We start from the raw sequence: 26774 nt of genomic DNA, 5'->3' as shown, positions 1-26774 counted from the left end.
ATTTTTAGTAAGTACTGATTGATTAGCTGTTATCTAATCTAAGCTAACTTCAGAATATCTCCCTAAATATTTCATCCATAAGTCATCAGGGTCTACTTATTAGTTTACCCTCAAGTGTTTGGCAGTGCCCTGTATAGGCACAGACACCTTGAGCAAACATTTTTCCTGAAACGCAACCTTGTAATTTCATCAATACCTAGTTCATAGGTTCATAGGTTCATAGGTTCATACTAGGCTATCTAGGGCATTTATAAGCCTAGTCAGTGTGTGCTTGGCTTTTGCCACCCATTTTAAATTAATTTTGCTATGCCTTTTTTTGAGGTTAGTATACTGTGCCTCTGTCTAACAGTGACACAGAAGTGATAGCCGGGGTAAACCTATGATCTCCCATCCACTCATCAAGATTCCTCTTGAAGAGAGTCAGTGTGGGACTCTGCCTAATCTGGACTGGGATTTTATTCCAGAGTGAAGGGAGCCTCTGGGTTATGAATCTGTCCCTCCAGCATGTCCTATTTATTTCAGTGCTGAGGTTCAAGTCTCTCGAGCGCGTAGCTCGATGGGATTTGGATTTTCTGAGGTACAGCATGTCCATTAATTCCGGGTTGGACATGGCTTTATAAGTCAGGCACAGATCGCCTCTGAGCAGGCGGTATGCCACTGAGTAGAGCTGGAGTTTCTTTAACCGGGCAGCATATGGCATCTGTTTGAGCCCTTTGATCCTCTTAGTGAGGTACTTTTGGGTGATCCATCTACACACCCTGGAAACTACAGACCCATAAATCTCATTAGTCTCATCTGAAAAGCCATTGAAAGAATTATCATGGAAATGATTGATAATGTCATAGGAAACCTCTAGACACTGGACCCAGCCCAGTTTAGTTTCATCAAGGGCAGGTCATGCCTACTCAGCTTAGTGGACTTCTCTGAGAAGGTCACCAAAGCAATGAATTAGGGCAAAATGGCTCAAACTGCCTACCTTGAGTTGGCCAAGGTATTTGACACAATACCCCACTCATGCATTTTTGACAAACTGAAGAGGTTAGGTATACACCGTTATGTCACCCGGTGGATAGCCAGCTAGCTCACAGAGAGGAACCAGGAAGTTAGAATTAGGAAGTCCACCTCTACAAAGAGGCTAATCAGAAGCAGATTCCATCAGAGATCAGTCATGAGATCACTCCTTTTTGGCATTTACTTCTCTGAAATCAAGTACAATGCCAAGGTCCTCTTGCTGACTAAATTTGCAGATTATTGCAAATTATGAGCAGTCATAGAATCCCCCACCAACACTCTAGGAAGGGCTGACACAGACAAATAGCCAGTGTCAGAGCCATGGACTAAAACTAAATGTTTAAAAAGCATAATACTATCCTGCGGGAAGTCACCCACCCCTGTTAACTATCATACTGACAACACACCTCTAAGAGATGAGTCAGTAATTAGGGACACACATAGAGTAATCTAGCCTTTGACCATTAAGTGTCTTCAGTAGTGAAGAAATAATTCTATGTTGTGTGACTTACAAACAGAAGTATGGGATCTAGATCCAAGGAGGTCATTGTTCCAAACAAAAGTATGGGATCTAGATCCAAAGAGGTCATTGTTCCAAACAAAAGTATAGGATCTAGATCCAAGGAGGTCATTGTTCCAAACAAAAGTATGGGATCTAGATCCAAGGAGGTCATTGTTCCACTGTATTCACCATTCATCAGACCTGTCATTGGGCACAATTTCCCCTTTGCTTTGTACCTGACCAGGCACATCCAACAATTTAGACATCCACAGAGGTTCCTCACTAAATGAATACAGGCATAAGTAACATGTCCTATGCAAACCATCTCAAGGCCCTATCCCTGTATTTTGTCTTCTACAGGTTGTTGAGGGGAGATCTATGTCTAGCATACAAGGCATTATCAGACCCCCACCCTGATGGACCTCCTGCCTATCTGCAAAGCAAACAGCACCAGAATTACCCATTATAAAGACTTAAGCCTTTTTGTTATATAAATAGGACCTGCTAGAGAGACAAGTATGTATCCCAGAGACTACCCCATCTCTGAAACAGGCTCCCCATCCATGTGAAGCGGAATTCCCCCCAACCCAATTCAAGTGTAATTTGGGCAACTGGATGGGGAACCGGAAATTCATCTGTGGTTTGGCACCAATGTCTCTAACAGACACAGGCAGCCTGTAAATGTTTCATCTCCTAGGCCCCTGCTTGTAAATGTTTCATCTCCTAAGCCCCTGCTTAAACTTATCAAAGGTAACAAAACTTGTCAGATATTTGGGTTGCATGTCAAGGCTTAAAAAGGCCCTGGAAGTCATTAGCCTAGTACACACATATGAACCTATAGTATATGTGGATGAAATATGTCATTTGTAACACATGAGGTTTGTAATTCAGTGTTTTATTTCCTAGCTTCAAGGTTTATTCGATATTTGTGAAGAAAAATGCACTACTTGCAGACTGGTGTTTTATAAGTCATCTATGCTGTGCTTAATGACATTTTCAGTTAAATGTTTGGTTTTCTAAAGCTGCAGTGATTTGTAATTGTTTGAGATGTACAATAGCTGCAGCACCAACTTCTGTCATGATGTGATGAAATATTTCAGGTTATTGATGAAGCAGGCAATAATGTTTCAACTACGTCGTGCCTTGCTGCGATATTTAAAATATACTACTACAAACGTGAATGTTTTCAAGATCTTTTCATGTCTAGATGTGTGCATGAAACAGCACTTTTTTGAAATATAAAAAAAAATTTCTATGCTGAAACTAAGAAAATGTGTCTAACATATTTTTTTTTCAAAATCCTGCCAGCCTCCAGGCCCAGATGATCTGTCCATTGTGTGCTTTACAAGTGGAACAACAGGTAATGACACACAGGGTTTAAAATGTTTTATAGACACTGCTAAGTATCAAAAAGTTAGTTCTGGCCCTTTCTCAGGTATTCTAGAATACTGACCTCTACAGTGCAAACTGTTGATTTCCAGCATGCAGTACATATTACTTAAAATTTGTTCTTTTCACTACAGTTCTGCACAGTTAAAAAAAAACATAAATTAGTGTGGTAAATATCAATATATGGAATTAGCAGTCTAGAGTTACATTTGCTTTACTTTCATAAGAAAGCCAACATGTTTAACACTACAATGAGACCATGCAAAGCTTCATCATGATACCTAATGGACTCGTTTTTGGAAATAAACTATTTGCTAGTAGTTGCTATATATATATATATATATATATATATATATATATATATATATATATATATATGTATATATATATATATATATATATATATATGTATATATATATATGTGTGTGTGTGTGTGTGTATATATATATATATATATATATATATATATATGTATATATATATATATATATATATATATATATATATATATATATATATATATATATATATGTATATATATGGTTCTACCTCACATAAACGAAACACCACAACACCGACAACGCAATCACCGACACCACATAACCGACAGTACAAAAACACGAAATCCCACATGCCCGACAACGAAATAACCGACGGTACACAAACACGAAACCTCATACACTTCACACACCACAATCAACAACGAAACACATTCCCGTCCAAAACCACATACACAACACAAGCACACCAAAATCCCTACAAACCCACACTAAACCACACATACACAACTACCTACAACCCTGACCCAAACCCTAACCCTAAGGTCCGTCACTACCGCACACTTACCTGACCGCTCCTAACCCTAACTCACTTATCCCGCCCCTAACCCAAACACAATCACTACGACACTTACCTAACCCTCTTCCTAACCCAAACTCGCTTATACCACACCTAAACAAAACACAATAACTACCGCACACTTACCTGACCCGCTCCCTAACCCTAACTCACTTAACCCACCCCTATCCCCACTTACCTTACTCGCACCCTAACGTCCGTCACTACGCATACTTACACAGCCTTTTCCCATTTCGGCATCCTCGGCGTGTGCTTTCATCCGTCGGGTCGGTCTTCTGCTTGTCGATCTTCTTGGTCCCGTGTCGGTCTTCTGCGCTGTCGATCTTCTGGGGCTCATGATTTCCCTGTCGATGTTCAGTGTCGGTGAAGTGAGGTAGAACCATATATATATATATGTATATATGTATATATATATATATATATATATATATATATATATATATATATATGTATATATATATGTATGTATATATATATATATATATATATATATATATATGTATATATATATATATATCTGTATATATATATATATATATATATATATAGAGAGAGAGAGAGAGATAGATCCTTATCATATGATAGAAACCTCATTTGACTGAAACACATTTGACTGAAACCATAAGACTGAAATTTCAAAAGACTGAAAAGTCACTTGACTGAAACCCATAATAACATACTAAATTGTAAACTGGACCATACAAAACCAGACTAGGTGGTGGGCTATGCCCCCCCACCCCCCAATTAGGGGGGCTATGGCCCCCCACCCCCCATTGTTTGGGAGCTGTGCCCCCACACCCCCCCAACTATATATACTAACTCCAGGATTGCACTACAGTGGGGAAAAAGGCATATACCTTTCACGTACCTTACAGTACTCTACATGCTGCCACTACTATGCCCTTTTCCCCACTGTAGTGTGATCTTGAAGTTAGTATACATAGGTCAGTGTGGGGGGCACAGCCCCCCCCCACATTTGGTGGTGTGAGGGGTGTAGCCCCCCCCCACCTAGACTGATTTTATATGGTCCAGTTTAAAATTTAGTATGTTGAAATTGAGCATTATGGGTTTTAGTCAAGTGACTTTTCAGTCTTTTGAAATTTTTTGAAATTTCAGTCTTATGGTCTCGGTCAAATGAGTTTTCTATTATATGATAGGGATCTATATATATATATATATATATATATATATATATATATATATATATATATATATATATATATTTTTTTTTTTTTTTTTTGCCAATTATACTTGATCTGTACTTGTCCATCTGTAACTGTAATGTCAGGAATGAGTTAACAGCTTTAAGCCTTACTTGTTTGTCACAACGCCACAACATTTAGCAAACAGAGCAACATTCTGAGTCAAATAGTTAAAACGAATGGGAAGGAGAACAGGACAGATGACCTGCTCAAACATTACATTTCATTATAGTGCTATTTACTGTATTGCTGGATGGAATCATTTGGCACTGATTAGCATAATGAAGTTTTATTTCCCCGAGTACCTTTTATATACCTGTTCATTTCTCCATGTGTTTTTGTGGCACTGGACAGAGGGAAATGAACAGGTGGATTGAACTCTGCTCACTACAAAGCTTTTCTCATATGCCTTTAGCCCCAGCATGATTGAGGGGACTGGTGTGTGTGTGTGTGTGTGTGTGTGTGTGTGTGTGTGTGTGTGTGTGTGTGTGTGTGTGTGTGTGTGTGTGTTTGTCTGCTTGTGTCTTTGTACGCGTGCACTTATAGAAATGCTCCCCTTCTCTGGTTATCTGCAGGCAAGGGAGGATAGCTTAATGGCTAAGGTGTTTGCCTTATAAACACAAGGTGCAGGGTTTGAGTCTCACAAGGGATAATTGGCTAAGCTTAAAATGGCTCGCATGGGCAGTTAGCTTAGTGCTAAAACTATGAACTATAAATTGTTGTAGCATCCTTATTGTTAGTTACTTGCCCTTAATCAGGGCGTGGATAAGTGGTGTGAGCCCAGTAATCCACTCAGGAGATGAAAGGTAATTATTAGTCATTAAGCCTGTACTCCCAGGCCATTCCTATGACCACATGGATGCCAACAGGATCACCAGTACCAAGAGCAGACACCCCACACCTACCCCAGCAGGCTGACTAATTAGAGGGCTGACAAAGTATATTACACAGCAGCAGTATCACATGCAAATTATTTTAAGTGCATTTCTTTTCCAGCATAAATAGCCCAGTTATGTTAATTGCTATAGATGCATTTTGAATCAGAAACAGAGTACATTTACAGTAATGGATGCAAATAACTCTGTTACAAAGTTCTTTTGGACAACTTCCTAGATATCAAATGAGTGCATTATGAGAAGTACACATCACAATATAGCTACTCATGAGCTTTTGAACAAAATATGACACTGCTGGTACCTATAGAAAATATAAAACAAAGGTCCTCCACAGAGGAGTGCGTTGGATACATTAGGGTAAGCTGGTTTTGTGGCATGTTAGATGAAGTACACTGTAGGAAGGCATATGTAGCCTGTTGGGCTTCATTTTCAGTTTGTTTTGGCTGAAATGTATCCATGTTCAGTTCAAGTTTTTAAGGCAAACTCCAACATGCACAGCAGAAATATTACATACACAGATGTTACATTGTACCTCCTAATAAATGCATGTTTTATAAAAAGGCTGCTAAAAAAAGTTCATGTTTTTCATGCTTAAGCATTTAAGCACTTAAGTAAGTTGTAATGTTGCAGATTATCTATGAAATTAGAAAAATTCTGTTTTAGAAAGCCAACATTGCACACAGCTCTTCTGATATAGTCAAACATAAATCTGCATGTTTTCTCACCTCGGAGAATAATAGCACTCTGTTCATATTATGACACATTGGTTCAAATAGTATATATTTCATTCACTGTACATTCTTACTTCGTAGTAAGAGTAGGGAACAGGTTGAGAAGACCCTGGAGAGGCAGAGATGTGCTCTAGAGAGGACAGGAACGAAGGTCAGCAGGACTAAGACAGAATATATATGTGTGAATGAGAAGGAGGATAGATGAGTTTAAATACTTGGGATCAACAGTTCAGAGTAATGGTGAGTGTGGAAGAGAGGTGAAGAAGAGAGTACAGGCAGAGTGGAGTGAGTGGAGAAAAGTGTCAGGAGTGATTTGTGACAGACGGGTACCAGTAAGAATGAAAGGGAAGGTCTACAGGAGGGTAGTGAGGCCAGATATGTTATATGGGTTGGAGACGGTGGCATTGACAAAAAGGCAGGAGCCAGAGCTGGAGGTAGCAGAGTTAAAAATGTTAAGATTTGCATTGGGTTTAATGAGGATGGACAGGATTAGGAATCAGTATATTAGAGGGTCAGTTCAGGTTGGACGGTTTGGATACAAAGCCAGAGAGGGGAGATTGCATTGGTTTGGACATATGTTGAGGAAGGATCCTAGGTATATTGGGAAAAGGATGCTAAGGATGCTGATTGCTCTTGTGAAATCTGATTTTTTACCATTTTCTTTGGAAAGGAAGTTGCACCGTTAACTGATATGAGATAACACTTGCACCTAGTTACATTACAACTCTTATTCCTGGCAGTGATGCAGTTTATCTTTTGAGTAAAAGTGTTCTTGCCTATTTATCTGACTGGTGGCTTGGGATTTGCCATTGCATAATACATCTAGACATATTTAGTTTGCAAGTACTATGATATTTATGCAAGCATTTGTTTATATATGTATGTATTCACTTAAGTCAAAGGCAGGAATCCCCCAGAGGGTCCTTTTTCAACCATGGCTTTGCTACACAAATTAGAGAAAAATAAAATATGCACAGTATGTGCATATCACCTTTAACAGTTCAAATATTCATATTAGCAACATTAGTATTAATAACCAATAACAATGTCCTAAGTAAAATTATCAGTTTCTAGTATAGATTAAACCCACAGCATATAATGTGTAGAACTACTAAAAAATATTTGAAAAATGTTTGTCATAATTAAAAATCAAATCGAAACAGCATTTAAAATCAAAATTCAGAATTTGTTGCAACCTGAGGATTATGAAGGCTCCTATAGACTGTTTGAAGTGATCCCATTATAGTACTGCATAGGTTAATAGGTAGTGACCCCATTATTGTACTGCATAGGTTCATAGGTAGTGACCCCTTTATAGTACTACATAGGTTCATAGGTAGTAACCCCATTGTAGTACTGCATAGGTTCATAGGTAGTGACCCCATTCTAGTACTGCATAGGTTCATAGGTAGTGTAGTTTAGTTTAGTAATCTAAATTCACTACGCTCTTCTAGCAAACTTCTAGCTAGCATAAGCAAGTCTAACAACTTGGCTGGAGATTCCCTGTTCTCTAACACAGTGGGAAAAAACTGGAACCTACTACCAGATGAACTAACTTTACTTTCTTCCTTGCCTCTCTTTAAACAAAACCTCAAAAGACACCTCAAAACACACACACTGGTTATGCCCCTGCTGTAGCAACCCTGACTAATCTTCTGCTTTCCCTACTTATATCTCCTTTTCCCACTTTATTTACTAAAACTTTACTGCTTACCCCTTGGAAGCAGGACTGTAACTAGCAAACTCAAATCAACATACTGTGTGTATTCTATCCTGTTGATGTACTAAACTTCCTCATGTATCATACTGTATAATAATTTATCATATACTGTATGTCACTTTTCTAGTGTAAATGCCTATTTTACTATTACTTGTTGTATTTTTATTGAAATCATTTCATTTACTATGTAACAATATTGTTTTTAATTTCTTTTTGCTACTACTGGAGCTTTTCTCCCCAGGCCTCTACTGAAAATGGAAATATATCCAGTTAGACTAGCCTGGTTAACAAATGTAAAATAAAAATAAAATAAAATAAAATAAAAAATGATCCCATTATAGTAGTGCATAGGTTCAAAGGTAGTGACCCCATTTTAGTACTGCATAGGTTCATAGGTAGTGACTCCATTATAGTACTGCATGGGTTCATAGGTAGTGACCTCATTACAGTACTGCATAGGTTTATAGGTAGTGACCCTATTATAGTACTGCATAGGTTCATAGGTAGTGACCCCATTATAGTACTGCATAGGTTCATAGGTAGTGACTCCATTATAGTACTGCATAGGTATATAGGTAGTGACCCCATTATAATACTGCATAAGTTCATAGGTAGTGACCTCATTACAGTACTGCATAGGTTCATAGGTAGTGACCCCATTATAGTACTGCATAGGTTCATAGGTAAGTACTAGACTAGCTGCCACTTGGGTGACATTTTAAGCCAGGACAATTTCCATTTTTGTGCTCAAATTTACCTATCCCATTTGGTTAGAAATGGGCCTTACTGGTTCCATTGTTGATAATTATATAATGACAGGTCTTTGAGTCGGTCCATGTAGACCTTGCATCCTTTTAGTAGGGTACATCTGTGGACATTCCAGTTGTTGAATGTGTCTGAACATATACATACCAAAGGCAGCATTATCTACAATTACTGGCTTAATGAGGGCTGAGTAAAAGGGGACAGTGATACCTTTAGATCTAGACACAGTCCCTTTATTAGCTATGCAGTATAGAAAGACCTTCTTACAACAATAGACGCATGTGGATCAAGAGTTAGGTCACTGTCCACATAAGTTCTCAAATCCTGAACATTTGTGACAACTCTTAGGGGTGTTATTTATTTGGGACAGACCTCCCTGCAGGATGACTAAGCCATTTGGGGATTCAATGACTGCTCCTAGCTTGCAGTCATCTGCAAACATAGTCAACCAGAGAACTTTAGTATTGGCTTTTACTTCATAAAAGTAGATGCCAAACTGGAGATGGTCCAGCACAGATCTCTGGGGGACTCCACTGGTGATAGATCTCTTTGTGGAGGTAACTTCCCCTATTTTGATTTCCTCTGTCCTGTCTGTGAGCTAGTTAGCAATCCCTCTGGTGACATAGGCATTTATTCCCAGTTTATTTAGCTTTTCTATTATGCCTGAGTGGGGAATTGTGTCAAAAGCTTTGGACAGGCTGAAGTATGTGGCGAGTACCATTTTGCCTTCATGCATTGTTTTGGTGACTTTTTCAAAAAATCCACCAGGTTGAGTAAACACCACCTGCCCTTGACTTACATTTTTGACAGTTCTCTAATCTAAGGCAATTCTTTATTGATATTATTACTCAATTTTCATTAACAGTGATTCATGGCATCATTCTTATTCATTTAAGTCCAAGTTATAGAATTTTATCTATCTATATATGTTTAGCTCAGTTAGATCCAGCTGGCTTGGTCATCATTTGGGTAGAATTGCTTATTTAGGGGGTTTTAGTGAAACCATGGTATTCATTGATGTAGATAGTACTTGCTAAATGATGGTATTTTAAATTTATGTTTGTATGACTGAAGGTCCATCTCTAGTCATCTGCCATAGTCATCCTGGTCATACGTCCATCTGAGGGCATAGCCATGATCTGGATTAGCCATATACCTGTACTTCATGGTATGGTAATCCATCCATCTGTGGTGAACAGAAAGGTTATTTAAGTAAGCTGGTTCTATAATGCTTTTCAACCATGCATGTGACTAGAGACAAACAAACAGGTAGTAAAGAAATAATAGAGACACAGGTGATCTGAACAAAGGTTAAATGGGGGTTCATTTTAATATCACACACACACATACACACACACACACACACACACACACACACACACACACACACACACACACACACACACACACACACACACAAAACAAGGCAGAGATAAGGTAAATGAGATATTATTGCTAGACAGAGCAGCAGATTTCATATACTTGAAATATTCCCAGGAACTGTGTATACAGTAGTGAATTTTATTACTTGCCCAGATGTCTTTATTTATAAATTCAGCTGAATTTTTTGAAACAGTCTTGCTGGATTTCTCTTTGATATTTGGACATTGTTTGACATAGAATCTTACCATTTTTGCTCAGGTAAAATACCTTATTCTGCTTAGCTGCAGTTATCAAGAAAGCTTATTCCCAGTCCTCCATGAAATCAGCTGTAGGTCTATCATGTGGAACTGTTGGGATATTTCCTGAGAAATTATGTCTCTGCTATTCCAATTGATGGCGTGACTTCCATTTCAACTAATTTCTGTGGAATGGATCTGCCAATCTCAGTCTGTATTTTAGAAACAGATATGATCATTTCCTTGATACATATTAGCATTTTTGTTTTAATTTTTGCAAATGACTTGTCTTGCACTGAACTGAATCACTGTATTATGAGTTACATTTATTTATTTAACATTTGTTGACCTGGAAATTCCGACTAGGTTCCACAGATCCTGTTTTCAACGGAGGCCCGGGGAGAAATGCTCCAGAAGCATGTCTTTAGAATGTGGGAGGAAACCGGAGTACCTGGAGGAAACCCACGCGAACGCAGGGAGAACATGCAAACTCCACACAGAAGGCACCCCAGCAGAGAATCGAATCGGAGAACCTCTTGCTGTGAGGCGACAGCATTAACCACTGCACCACTGCGCTGCCCACATGTCATTCATTATTTTAAATCTTGACCAAAACTCGAAAGTATACTAAAAAGAAATAGTATACATGTTTTTGCATGAGCCCGTGTGGTGGACTTGATTGCTACACACTCATTACTGATATATCTACCAAGTCCACAGTCATGAACAATGATATAAAGTGAAAAACCCTACTGCAGCAGGCCTTAGTTCTGCAGAATACAATAAATTCAGTTTCAACTAACTGAGATAAAAATTAAAAAATAAATAAGTAAATAAAAAACAATGAAAAGCCGCTTGCTGTAACTAGACCCATCCAATTATAGAAAAAATGTTATGTAGTATCTGTTGAGTACATGCTATTAGTATATGCAAAAACATTTTCTCATACTCGTCAGAAAATCTGGTTCCTATTAAATGATCGAAGACGCATTCAAAATCGTACTTGAAATCATGAAAAGGCAAAATAGCGAAATGGTATATAAGTGAATTCTTTCCCTGGGAAAGAAATCGCCTGGCCGCTTCAGTTAATTTGTCATTTTTGTGACTGTAGTGGAATCTTGGAGTTGGTATATTTAAGTAGGGGTTGTGAGGGTGAACCCCCCCCCCCCACTTTATGTAATGTTTTAAACATTTTTTTTTTTTTGCGGAACAGCGATTTTTTTCCCTTGGAAAAAAATAGCAGTTTTAAGTGTTCGAGCTTGTAAGCTTTCGCTTACATTGGTTCAATAAATCATCATTCCCTCTTTTAAGCGTTTGATGATTTAACATAGACCCCAGAAAATCATATGTACTACTTGATCTAGTATCAACTTCTATGTTCAGACTCACTCCTGATGACCTTCACAGGGATCCACATATCTTAAGGATTTCTTGTTTTAAGACTGTATGTTTCCAAATGCTAAATAGCCTGCCCTTCAACCTCTACTCCAGGCACACTGTCTGGAACTTCTAAACAATGTTTTTTTAAGTGCATTTGAATCTTAAGTAGAATGAACAAGTGGTCCTAATCAGCTGAACAGACTTGCAGTTCTCAATAGATTTCATACAAAGAACCTGTAGTAGGAAAGAAAGGTCAAAATGCCTTATGAAAGTTAACAAACCTCTGGAGGACATCAAGATAAACATGATCAAACAGTCTACACTGCATTAGAAGAGTCAAAAGAGAATCCAGCAGAATTAATGGAGTCAGGAGATCCATGGTGCCATTAAAGGATCTGGGCCCCTTTCATAATTAACTGATCTGGGAGCACCATCAGTATTAACTGAGTCAGGAGGTCCCATCTTGTTTAACAGATAAAAGAGACTTAAACCAGGCTTATTGAAGCTATGAAACATTGTTTCTAGACTTCCAGCTTGTGAAACTCAGTTTGACTTGTGAGTACTACTAGACACTTGAACAATGTGAAAGATGAATTGAGTAAGAGAAGTCCATCATGATAACAGAGACTAGGGAAAACATAATTTGGTCTATCCTCTTTGCTGACAGTCCAAATTTCTTTTTTCAGTGTATGTCGACATGTTTGAATTTTGAATTGTAAAGAAGTGTTAAATATTCCTTTGCTTCACACAGCCATGATTATAGATTTGACTTGTTTACTATGCAAAAACTCTGCAAGCTTTTTTTTTCTGTTCTGTATGACTGGTGACCATAGGCTTTGCTGGTGCCTAATATAGGCTGTATATACACCCAATGTTCTGTGAGAGGCACATAACTCAGCCTCAGCTGAAAAGGGGCCTTTGTGTTAAGCCAGGCCTCCCTGGTCAACAAATGAAAAATACATATATTTCTTTTCTCTGTGTGTGTGTGTGTGTGTATATATATATATATATATATATATATATATATATATATATATATATATATATATATATATATATCTAGGACTATTAACCAAAATCACTATTTACTGAAACACAAACGCTCGTGCACAGTTTTGCAAAAGTGCTTTTCACCAAAAATGCATTTTCGCAAAACATTCTTCTTCTTTCGGCTGCTCCCGTTAGGGGTCGCCTCAGCAGATCAACTGTTTCCATTTCTTCCTGTCCTCTGCATCTTGCTCTGTCACACCAACCACCTGCATGTCCTCTCTCACCACATCCATAAACCTTATCTTAGGTCTTCCTCTTTTCCTGTTACCTGGCAGCTTCATCCTTAACATCTTTTTCCCAATATACTCTGCATCCCTCCTCAGCACATGTCCAAACCAACATAATCTTGCCTCTCTGGCTTTGTCTCCAAACCTTCCAACCTGGGCTGACCCTCTAATATACTTATTCCTAATCCTGTCCATCCTCGTCACACCCAGTGCAAATCTTAACATCTTCAACTCTGCCACGTCAAGCTCTGACTCCTGCCTTTTTATCAATGCCACTGTCTCCAACCCATATAACATAGCTGGTCTCACTACCCTCTTGTAGACCTTCTCTTTCACTCTTACTGGTACTTGTCTGTCACAAATCATCCCTGACACTCTTCTCCACCCACTCCATCCTGCCTGTACTCTCTTCTTCACCTTTCTTCCACACTCACCATTACTCTGAACTGTTGATCCCAAGTACTTAAACTCATCCACCTTCTCCACCTCTACTCCCTGCATCCTCACCATTCCTCTATCCTCCCTCTTATTCACACACATATATTCTGTCTTAGTCCTGCTGATCTTCATTCCTCTTCTCTCTAGAGCATATATCCACCTCTCCAGGATCTCCTCCACCTGTTCCCTACTCTCACTACAGATCACAATGTCATCTGCAAACATCATAGTCCATGGGGACTCCTGTCTGATCTCGTCTGTCAACCTGTCCATCACCATTGCAAATAAGAAAGGGCTCAGAGCTGATCCTTGATGTAATCCCACCTCCACCTTAAATGCATCCGTCACTCCCACCGCAGACCTCAAAGCTGTCACACTACTCTTGTACATATCCTGTACCACTCTTACATACTTCTCTGATACTCCCGACTTCCTCATACAATACCACAACTCCTCTCTAGGCACCCTGTCATATGCTTTCTCTAAATCCACAAAGACACAATGCAACTCCTTTTGACCTTCTCTGTACTTCTCCATCAACACTCTCACAGCAAACATCGCATTTGTAGTGCTCTTTCCTGGCATGAAACCATACTGCTGATCACTAATCATCACCTCCCTTCTTAACCTAGCTTCCACTACTCTTTCCCATAACTTCATGCTGTGACTGAGCAATTTAATCCCTCTGTAGTTACTATAGCTCTGCACATCACCCTTATTCTTAAAAATCGGTACCAAAACACTTTTTCTGCATTCCTCAGGCATCCTCTCACTTTCCAAGATTTCATTAAACAATCTAGTTAAAAACTCCACTGCCATTTCACCTAAACACCTCCATGCTTCCACAGGTATTTCATCTGGACCAACAGCCTTTCCATTCTTCATCCTCTTCATAGCTATCCTTACTTCCTCCTTTGCTAAACCACTGTACTTCATGATTCACTATCCGCACATCATCCAGCCTTCTCTCCCTCTCATTCTCTTCATTCATCAGCCCCTCAAAGTACTCTTTCCATCTGCTCAACACACTCTTCTCACTTGTGAGTACATTTCCCTTATTATCCTTTATCGCCCTTACCTGCTGCACATCTTTACTAGCTTGGTCCCTCTGTCTAGCCAATTGGTACAGGTCCTTTTCTCCCTCCTTAGTGTCCAACCTTTTATACAACTCTTCATATGCCTTATCCTTAGCCTTTGCCACCTCTCTCTTTGCCATGCACCTCATCTCCTTATACTCTTGTCTACTTTCTTCATCTCTCTGACAATCCCACTTCTTCTTCGCCAACCTCTTTCTCTGTATACTCTCCTGCACTTCTTCATTCCACCACCAGGTCTCCTTGTCCTCCTTCCTCTTTCCAGATGTCACACCAAGCACCTTTCTAGCCATCTCTCTTACTAGCTCTGCTGTAGTTACCCAGCTATTCAATAACTCTTCACTGCCACCCAGTGCCTGTCTTAACTCTTCCCTGAACATAACCTCACAATTACCCTTTTTCAATTTCGACCATTTGATCCTTGGTGCTGCCCTCACACTTATCCTCCTGTTCTTGATCACCAATGTCATTCTACAAACCACCATCCTATGCGGCCTAACTACATTTTCCCCTGCCACCACTTTACAGTCTCCAACCTCCTTCAGACTGGCCGTTCTACATAAGGTATAATCCACCTGTGTGCATCTTCTTCCACTCTTGTATGTCACCCTATGCTCCTCCCTCTTGTTAAAATATGTATTCATCACAGCCATGTCCATCCTTTTCACAAAATCCACTACCATCTGACCTGCTGCATTCCTTTGCTTAACACCATACCTACCCATCACTTCCTCATCCCCTCTGTTCCCTTCAGCAACATGCTCATTGAAATCTGCTCCGATCACCAGTCTCTCACCCTTGGGTACAGTCATCACCACTTCATCCAACTCACTCCAAAATTTTCTTTCTCATCCATCGCACACCCAACTTGTGGAGCATATGCACTAACAACATTCATCATTACACCATCAATTTCCAGCTTCATAAACATCACTATTTCTGACACTCTTTTCACCTCCAAAACACTCTTAGCATACTGTTCCTTCAGGATAATGCCTACGCCATTTCTCCTCCCATTCACACCATGATAAAACAATTTGAAACCACCTCCGATACACCTAGCCTTGCTCCCCTTCCATCTGGTCTCTTGCACACACAATATACCAATCTTCCTTTGGTCCATCATATCAGCTAGGTCTCTCCCTATACCAGTCATACTGCCAACATTCAAAGTTCCGACCCCCACTATCACAGTCCTAGCCTTTACCTGCCTTTGGGCATGCCTTCCCCCTCTTCTTCTCCTTCGGCCAATAGTAGCCCAATTTCCACCAGCACCCGGTTGGCCAACAGTACTGGTGGCGGTCGTTGTTTACCCAGGCCTCGACCGATCCGGTATGTATTTCTGTACTGTTTTCTGCATGTATGATTTGGCAAAATTTTATGCCGGATGCCCTTCCTGACGCTACCCTCCCCATTTATCCAGGCTTGAGACCGGCACAAAGAAATGCACTGGCTTCTGCATCCCCAGTGGCTGGGTTATTTTCGCAAAACATTAATAAAAAAAAAAAATAACAAACTTAAAAAAAAAAAACAACATTAATCACGTTTATGCAGGGGGAAAAGCCCCCCTGCACCCCCCATGTGAAGGGCTGGGCCCCCCCCCTACTTTTATATTCTCACTCCGAGATCGCGCAACATTGTGGAAAAGGGAATATTCCCTTATCCTCAATGTGCTGCGATCTCACCAATAGCCCCTTTTCAATGTTTTTTACTTTTTTTAATTCTGTTTCATGAAAGTGCATTTTCGGTGAAAAGCACTTTCGCGAAACTGTGTGCGAGCGTTTCTGTTTCGGTAAATAGTGATTTCAGTAAACAGTCCTGGACCCATAGATATATGTATATATATATATATATATATATATATACACACACACACACACACACACACACACACACACACACACACACACACACACACACACACACACACACACACACACACACACACACACATATATGCATACAAGTGGAAAGTAGTGGTGGTGTATCATTTAGGAATTGTATTGCATCTCACAATATAAGGACATGACAGACAGAGACACATTACAGTTCACACCCAAACATTTCATCCCTGCCTATTGTCTGTCAATTAATTCCATGTTTCTTAAGCTGCTCATTGATGACAACTACAGAGATACTGAAAATGAAAATGACCTGCCCAGTTCTGACAACAGCAATTCACTGATTAGCTCCCTTTCCTCTAAATGGAGTTCCTAGTATTACCTTCTGTGTCTGTATTCACTTATGTTGCCAGTGGTTTACCCATATCACCAGCTTATTTCCTGCTTCCAGCATGTTCAGTTTCTTTTCTGTCCCATTGTGTAGTGCCATATGAAATAAGTGTATGTAATAAAGGCAAGTGAACCATTAAATTAAATTCGTACTGACTGCCAATATGAAGCAACCTGGTGAACATTCTAGCAACTCTGTGCAACAAGCTGCAAGAGACTCTCACAAAGATGCATTCATGCATTATATGGTAACCATTTGAAATACTAAGATTCATTAGTGCAATTCTGGAATATTGGGAATGAATGACCAAAAATGCAGACGTACGTTTACTAAGCCCAACATTACTTTTCCTCAAAATATTCTCTTTTCTCCAATGTGTGGTGATATGTAAGGTCAGGAGTGCAGTGGAGCTTAGTCCCTACAAAAAAAAACCTTCAAAGAAAAAACATGTTTGACATTTGCTGTTTTCCTGTGTTTTTAATCTTTTTTTTTGACATTTTCATGTTCAGTATTTCAAGTCTCGACATTTCAATACAGAGTCTTATTGCATGTTTATAACCATATAATGGATTACATGTTTAGTGCTTCCCCCACACCTGATCCCTGTACTGTTATAGTGTCGTTAAGGAATTAATCCCTGGTGTCTAGTGTTCCCTCAACCTTCGATCCTCATACTGATGAACTGCCATAAAGGCATGAGCATTACTCCTTGGTGTCTAGCCTTCCTTCATTCTCCCAATCATCATCATCATCATTCAATTTTTATTGCCACTTTCTACATGGAGTTAGGGTATCATGTCAACTGTCACCATGTCTCTATTCAATGCAACTCTCCTACCTTCTTTTACACTCATGCCTGAATGTCACAGGTCTTCTGTCACACAATTCATCCACCTCTTTGCTGGATGCCCTCGTTTCCTGTTGCCTCCTTCCCACCTGTCCCTAATCTTACTTCACCAGATTGTCTTCTTTTCTGCACATGTGCCTGAACCATCATAATATGTTCTCTTTGACCTTTTTATGCAATTGGAGCTACTTTGGCTTCTGCTATTATGTCCTCATTTCTTCATCTCTCCCACAGTGTGCATCCTACCACTCATCTCAGACACATCATGTGCATTATCTCTAGTTTACTCAGCTGCTCTGCCTTTACTGCCTAGGTTTCTGTACCACACAGTAGGACTGGTTGCACCACTGTATTGTAAACCTTACTTTTCAGCATCTTTGGCATTCTTCTCTCATATGCTACCCCTGACACTCTGTGCCAGTTGGCTGCAACACCTCTAATTCTAGCTTTGACCTCCTCATTCAGACCTCCACTTGCCTCAGCTGCTACTCCCAGATACTTGAAGCTGTTAACCTTCTCCACTATCTTCCTTTCTATCTCATTTCTCAGCTTTTCTTAGTTCCCCCATTTGCTGCCATTACCTCTGCCTTATCTGTACTCATTTTCATTCTATGTATCTTCAGTTTTGCATTCCATTCCCCTATCCTTTGCTAAGGTTCTTGCTCAGTGTCAGCCTGTAATGCTACATCATCTGCATACAGCAGCTTTCGACCTTCCCCCTCCAACCTGTTTGGTTATGTAGTCTATCACCAGCATGAACAGCAGTGGACTCAGAGCTGAACCTTGATGCACACCCACTCCCACAGGGAACCCCTCTGTGAGGCCAAACACTGTTCATACTTGACTCATTGGGTGTTTATTCACACCTTACACTAATTCTATCAATGTTTCTGAGACTTCAAGCCACTGCAGGTCTGCCCAAATCAGCTTTCTTGGGACCTTGTCATATGTTTTCTCCAAGTCTAGGAATGCCCAGTTGGACTCTTTCCTCATCTCTAGCTTCTTCTCATATGTCCGTCTCACTGCAAACATCAGGTCGGTTGTGCTGCAGCATGAGGTGAATCTGAACTGCTCATCTCTCAAAAATACTTTCAGCTATGTTGGATAATTGTTTATCAATCTTCCATGCTATGTGGCAGGAGTTTGATACCCTCTGAATTGCTCACAGTTGTGAATGCCTTCTTTGTTCTTGAATACTGGCACTAATGTGCTTATTCTCCATTCATCTGGGATACACCTTCCCCCCACACTGCTACAAGTTCCCTCAGGAGCCATTTGTTTCCTACCTCATCCAACATCTTTATCATATCCACTGTGACCTCATCTGAGCCTCTTACTTTCCTTGACTTCATTTTCCTTAATGCTGTTCTTACTTCTCCTGTGGTGGGCTTCCTCCTCTTCTCTCATCGTAGGCTGAATCTGGGGTAGTATAGCTAGTGTGGGCTCTTCTTCATTCAGAAGCTGCTGGAAGCACTCCTTCCATCTGCCTTTGATGTCCTGTAGATTGGTGAGCAGGTTGTTGATGGCATCCCTTATGAAGGGTGTCTGACTGTCTTCTTTATCTTATGTCTTTGCCCTGCAATGTGATATAGTTTCTTTATGCCATCAACTGAGCTACTTAGCAGGAGCTGGTAGACTGCCTCTGATACCTTGTTTTATTTATTTATGTATTTATTTATTTAACATTTGTTTACCAGGAAAGTCCGACTGTACAAAATTGCCCATTTTCAGCAGAGGCCTGGGGAGAATAGCTCCACATAATAACAACATAACAGTCAGTATTTTAAACAACAGTGAAACAATCAGAGAAATGATAGTAATAAATCATATGATAACATATTATAGTTCAAGCTAGTAATAAGGCTAACACATTTTGACAGTTACACTTAGTATCAACAAATCATTCAATGGAGTAGTGTCCTTTGTTCTTTATTATTGCAATTCCTTTCTTAATCTTAGCATCTTTGTTAGCCAACCAATATTCCTTCATACGCTGGTCCGTCTTTTCAATCTCCCACTTTTTTCCTGCACTCCTCCTTTCTTTTGATGACTTCCTGTACTTCTGCATTCCAGCATGAGCTTTGCTTATGTACCTTACATACCTGGCTCAGCCACATATCTGTTCTATAGTCCTCACACAAGCTGTTTTGTCATTCTTCTTCACCTCCAGCTATTTCCTCTTCTTCTTGAGGTGATAGAGCCCTGAGTATTTCCTTGAACTGTCGTGCTTTCTCTTCAGTCAACTTCTAGGTCTTCAGCGAGTTTTCTGTTGACCTTAGAGCCTCCTCTGACCACTGCTTTCCATAAACAGTGGTTTATGCTGTGGATCAACTGTTTGACAGGGATGTGATTACTGATTCTACCAGAACATCTTTTCTGTGCCTGAGTTGCATGTTGTCCACTCTTGTATGTGATCTTGTGACTGTCACTTTCTGAACTATGTGTCGGCTACTAGCAAGACATTTGCTGGACAGAACTCTAGAATGGCTGCTCCTTCTTTATTCATGTTGCCCCACTCATGTGGACCAAAGAAGTCTTCATATCCTATTCTGTCTATCCTGATATGTGCATTCAGGTCACTCATTATCAACACTGATTCATGTTGTTCTGCTTTATCTAGTAGGTCCTGCAACTACTAAATGAATGCACTATTTTTTCAGTATCACAACCCTGCTGTGAGGCATAGTCTGTCACTAATACTGATAACACATCTCACTACCTTATGAAGCCCATCCCTCACCACTATTCTCACACCATTTCTAGCCTGTCCTCCTCCTGTGCAGTAGATTCTAGACCCCAAGCCAAGTGGCTTTGCTGCATTGCCCTTCCATTTGTCTCTTGGATACATAGGATGTCCAGCCTCCTCCTTTCCATTATGTCATCCACTTCCAAGCTGTGTTCTTTCAGTGAAGCTACACTAAGTGCAGCAATTCTTAGTTCACTTTTGGCAGGCTGATTCGTTTTTTGTCCAGCTTTGGCTCAAAAGCACTATTCCAAGTAACCCAAACTGGGTAACTGGACACTGGCCAGCCAGTAGCTTATTGACCTAGGGCTTCTGGGCTTTATGGCAGGCATACCTTGGCCAACAGGGGAACATACACCGCTCCCACCATTAGTATGGGTCCCTAGCAAAGGTCGGAGTAGATCAGGTCTTCAACCCACTTATCACCTGCAAATACCTATGCCCATTTGGTGGCATTAATCAACAAGTCTGACTCACTTAGAGCCATATTTCAGACTGTCAAATTCCTAGCCCTGCCACAACATGCAGTCTGCGATCCATGTTCTCCTATATTGAGGGTACTGCACACCACAGTAGATGCACAATTTGAAAAGAAGATGTGTACAGTTCCACTCCTCCATCCCTCTACTGTTAAAGTGCCATTATGGCATGAGGCTATTTTTGTAATCCCTGTTGTCTAGTGTTCTCCTAGTGTTCTCCCACCCCAAATCCCCATACTATTAAAGTGCATTTAGGGCATGAGAATTAAGAGTAACCTCTGGTGGCTAGTGCTGCCTCCCACCAAGTGTTGTAGTGTGTGGAGGTATGATAGATACCCCAACTCACCGACAAACACACACATACATATATAAACATATTCACTTAACATCACACCTCCACACTTGAACAAATTCGCAAACATATTCACTGTTTTACCCCCCACACAAACACACACACACACACACACACACACACACACACACACACACACACACATACACACACCTTCCCTACCACTACTGGACAGCCACCTTGCACACACACACACACACACACACACACACACACACACACACACACACACACACACCTCCCAACCCTACCTTACCACTAAACTGCCCAGTACTTACCTCATCTGATGGATGTACATGGCCTTCTGGCCATGTTCACTACTACAATGTGGAAGGCAAGGTCTTGATAATCTGTACAGCAGAGCCATTTTATGAATCCCTCAGCATGTAGATGTCTTCCCTGAGGCAGCTCCATGGGGAGAGAGAGCACATAGCTAATAATAAGCCTATCCCCAGAGCCGCCCTATGAGCATATGATGAAGCACAGTGTCAGGGCTATCTTTGAATTTGAAAAGAAGATGTGTACACTTCACGGTAACCTTTATGAATTCAGCCAAATTTACAAACCTGTTCATATTCCTTTGTGAGATTTGAGTCCAGAGCTCATAGTTCATCTGCCTCTGTTTCATATGGTGATGAAAAAAAGGTTAGTAATCAGGAATACGACCTGTCAAAACATAAAATAAGGGGAGTTGCCACCTATTGCCCCCTTTAGTTTTAAGTAACATACCCTCGGGGAAGGTGAATACCCCATCCCCAAAGGTTTGCATCCAGGATGTTTACAAATAGACCTCATTTTTATCACTGACCTTTTCTCGGTGACAAAATGAAGGACAGACAGTTGACTGGCACTCCTCCTTCTTGTAGGCTTCTTTTTCACTATTTGTGCTAAATATAAATCAATCCCACTGAAAGTAGCTGTTTTATCTTTCTGTAGAATGACTCGGTGTATCATGTGTTATTTTCATTAGGGTAAATTGCACATCTGAAGCTATGCTTTCTCTTATCACCCTTATTTTCACAGAGAGCCAGTATCTATGGCAATAGCAGAATGAATAATTTCAGAGGTGTTTTATTCTGCAAACTATTACATTATATCCTGTAATATTCGGGCACCGATAATTATATTAAAAGTCCCATTATGATACAGATGTCCTAATAAAATAAAACTGTGCTGAATGTTGACCTCCACATAAATTATGTTGTTCCAAAATCCATCATAATTAATTACCCCTTGTAAGTAAAATTATCCCACTTGCAATACAGCTAAACATCTACTATGAATGAAATCAGACCTCCTTAACAAGAACCATTTAAAAAAATGATGACTCAAATATGCCTTTTTTTTTTTTTTTTTTTTTTTGTGATAGCTGCTAGACCATTAGTCACACTGTTAGGATTTCTTTGAAATGCTCAGTTTTATGTCACAGGCAGAAGGGAAACAGATGATGCACGTCATGCTAGTGGATATCGTTTACAAATCACTAGTGTCTTTTCAGTAAGCCATTAGTTATAGAAAGGTTGTTCACAAGAAACGCTGCCTTTTATTATTTAGATGTCAGTAGGTTCTACAACGGATCGGTAGTGGCAGACGTATGAAAATAGACTGCAAAATTACATAGAATCAGTGATGCAGTGTCACATCACTTCCCAGAGGAATACAGCTTAGCATGAAAATGCCCGACTACTCACTGCCTCCCCGTCCAACACTGCAGGTCTGCAGGACTGTACCACTAGAAAGGAGGAAGGAAGGTTGGTTTATCTGTGTATCTATGTATATACGTAAGCATGTCTTTATGTATGTAATTGTTTGGCTTAGTTAACTGGGATACAGAACTGTTAAAAAAAATGCAAACATCTACAAGTATGCATGAAGTGGGTCCACCCACAAAAACCCAGCAAAAGACAGAAATTACAGCCCAAGCATAATTACAAACTACCTTTTTTATACTATTTTGTGTGTGTGTACATGCACACGTACGTGTGTTTGTGTGTGTGTGTGTATATGTATCTAGCTCCAAAAATATATATATATATATATATATATATGTGTGTATGTGTGTGTGTGTGTGTGTGTGTGTGTGTGTGTGTGTGTGTGTGTGTGTGTGTGTGTGTGTATTTTTATACATGGGTTTCTCATCCAATATTCAATACTCAGAAGAATGAACAAAGAAATAGCAATCATTTTAGATCAAATCTAAAATGACAGAAAGCAACACATAATAAAACTAATTTTTTTTACAAAAGGGCAAGCCACCCTGCACCCCATTTACCCCTGCTAATTATATATACCAACTCTGAGATCACACAACAGAGTGGGAAAGGCAAATAATCTGACCCACTGCAATGCCATCTCTCTCAAAAAGCAGCAACTTAAAGCACCATTAAGAAGAGTATTCACTCATATACGTTCATAGGACAATACTAGGCTATTGACCTGGAGGCCCTTATAAGCCTACCCAAGAACTTCACCCATGTTCCCACAAAGTCAGCACCTGTTTTCTCTGTCCAGCAGGGACACAGGTGGGATCCCAGGGGTATATTTTCTGTTTCCCATCCAGTCATTCAGGTTCCTCTTAAAGAGGGCTAGAGAGGTACTTTGCTTGACATGGAAGGGAAGTCTATTCCACAGATGGGGGAGTCGTTGGGACACAAATCTTTCCCACCAGCAAGCTCTATTGATGTCACAGACTAGGTTGAGACCTTGCATGTGGGTTGCGCAAGTGCAGTTTGACTTAGGGATATGCAACAACTCCATCAAGGATGAGACTGAGACGGCCTTGTATGCCAGACAAAGGTCACCTCTGAGCAGTCTGTATGAGCCTGAGTAGAGGAACAGAGCTTTCAGCCTATCTGTATAGGATAGGTATTTGAGACCCTGATTTTTCTTGATCAGGAACCTCTGTGGTCTCTCCAACTGCTCCATCTGCTTGCCAAGACACATGCCGAAGGGGGCATTGTACTCAATAATGGGTTTGATAAGGGAGGAGTACAGGAATGATATGACCTCCTTGTTTCTGGATGAAGTACCCTTACTTATGTGGTGGGCCATGTAAAAAGCCTTCCGTACAACAGAGGCAACATGGTGGTCAAAAGTCAGTTTGCTATCAACCTGGGTGCCCAAGTCCCTCATGACTGACTGAATGCTTAGTACGGTGTTATTAATGTGATAATTAGTGGGGACACCATTTTGCTCAAAGGGGATAATGATGCATTTCTTGGCATTCAGTTTCAGGCCATGCTTCTGGCACTATTCATTAGTTTGGTTAAGGCCCTCTTGAAGGATGTCCACATCACTAGGGGAATTTATGACAGTGCCCAGCTTGCAGTCATCTGAAAACTTGGTCAGCCACAGACCACTGGTTTTGGCTTGCACCTCAGTAAAGTATATCCCAAATAGTAGAGGCCCCAAGACCAATGATGTTTGGCTCTGATTTATAGCACTAAAAAGCATTCAGTTATATGAGAATGTGCTCGTCTGACCTACAGCCATGTATGTGTGCATGTCGGTTTGTGTATATGTATATACATATATATATATATATATATATATATATATATATATATATATATATATATATATATACACACACACACACACACACACACACACACACACACACACACACACACACACACACACACACACACACACGTGCGCGCGCGCGTGTGTGTGTGTGTGTGTGTGTGTGTGTGTGATATATATTTGTTTGACTATTTGTTTGACATCTGTTTACTGGGGTGGTCTGACTGGGTCTACAGAACCCATTTTCAGTAGAGGTCTGGGGAGAAGATCTCCACATACAGTAGAATACAAATACAGTATAATCCAATATAATACAAATGACTTTAGAAATAGTATACAGAATAAGTTGAAAGAACAAACTATATTGCAAAATGTTACAATATATACTACACATCTAGATAATTCTATAGAGTTACAACATTATAGACAATAATAGTCACTCACACCATACACAATGTAGATAGTGTCCAAAAAATAGTATGTAGGTAGTGCAATGTGTGACATTGACTGTAACAGTACATGCAAAATAGAATGTTAGTTTCAGTTACGAAAATAGCAGCCAGAATGTTACTGATGCAGATAGATAGTGTGAGAGAGAGTTAAGAAGAACAGAAGCAATAAAGCCTGAGCAGTAACTTAAGGATATGGTATAGAAGCAGTGAAGGAGTTAGAAGAGCCTTAGGATCTTGTAGTCTGTGAGGGATTGAAATGTGATAGAAAGAAAAAGACCTGAGCATTAGGCAGGCTTTATGCAGGAGCAGAGCCATGTATTTTTTAGATGATTTATTTAAAGAGGCTTTGAAATGGGTTAGGCCAGTCATAGACCTGATAGCTACAGGAAGTGAATTCCAAAGTATAGAGACGGAGTATGAATACAAAGAGTGACCAGGTTTTCTTGTGTGTTTTGAGATAGCTAAGAGATTTTTGTCTTCTGATCATAGGGATCGATTTGGTGTGTAAGGTGTGACTAGATTGGCTAGTGCAGGGCAAGCAGTAGGCTTGAAAATATGGTTGTGCACGGTGGATAGCTGAATAAAAGCAAGTTGGTTGCGGAGTTCAAGCCAGCTTAATTCTAGGAGTGGTTTACAGTGGTGTGTGTGATATTTAGAGTTTGTGGCAAAGTTTGCAACTTTCTTGTAACACTGTTCCATCTTGCTTAGGGTAGAAGTTTGTAAGTTAGTTAAGATTGGGGCACCATAAAGAAGGGAGGGAAGTAAAAATGTTTTTGCAAGGGTAGTTTTGGTTGCTGCAGTAAAGAAATGTTTGTTTCTATACAGCCCCAGTTTTTGATGAGTTTTCTTTATGCTTTGCTGTATATGAGGGTCGAATGAAAGTTTATTGTCAATGATAACTCCTAGAAGTTTGGTTTCCTGCAGTATTTCTATGACAGTGTTGGCTGATGCAAGGATGTTAAAATGATCAGTGACGGAAGGTGTTCCTGGGATGAAAGAGTACTTGTTTCATCTTTTTTGGATTAAAAAAGAGTTGGGCATTTCTTGAGTCTGTATATGTATATGTGTGTGTGTGTGTGTGTGTGTGTGTGTGTGTGTGTGTGTGTGTGTGTGTGTGTGTGTGTGTATATATATATATATATATATATATATATATATATATATATATATATATATATATATATATATATATATATATATATATATATATATATATATATATATATATATATATATATATATATATATATATATATATATA

General features: G+C 39.8%; 1 protein-coding gene across 5 annotated transcripts in view; it reads left to right on the top strand.

Annotated features, from left to right (window-relative positions):
• ACSL6 (acyl-CoA synthetase long chain family member 6) overlaps positions 1 to 26774 on the top strand; it is a 1926773-nt gene that overhangs the window by 750543 nt on the left and 1149456 nt on the right. For all 5 annotated transcript variants that reach the window (XM_044069184.1, XM_044069185.1, XM_044069183.1 and 2 more), the window contains exon 9: positions 2822 to 2873. In XM_044069184.1, coding sequence (XP_043925119.1) covers positions 2822 to 2873 — 52 coding nt within the window. The remainder of the gene's footprint in view (positions 1 to 2821; positions 2874 to 26774) is intronic.

Source organism: Protopterus annectens, chromosome 4.part0 (assembly GCF_019279795.1).
Source record: "Protopterus annectens isolate FY-2018-M chromosome 4.part0, PAN1.0, whole genome shotgun sequence".
In the NCBI taxonomy this organism is placed as follows: Eukaryota; Metazoa; Chordata; order Ceratodontiformes; family Protopteridae; genus Protopterus; species Protopterus annectens.
This window is presented reverse-complemented; position numbering and strand designations above follow the sequence as displayed.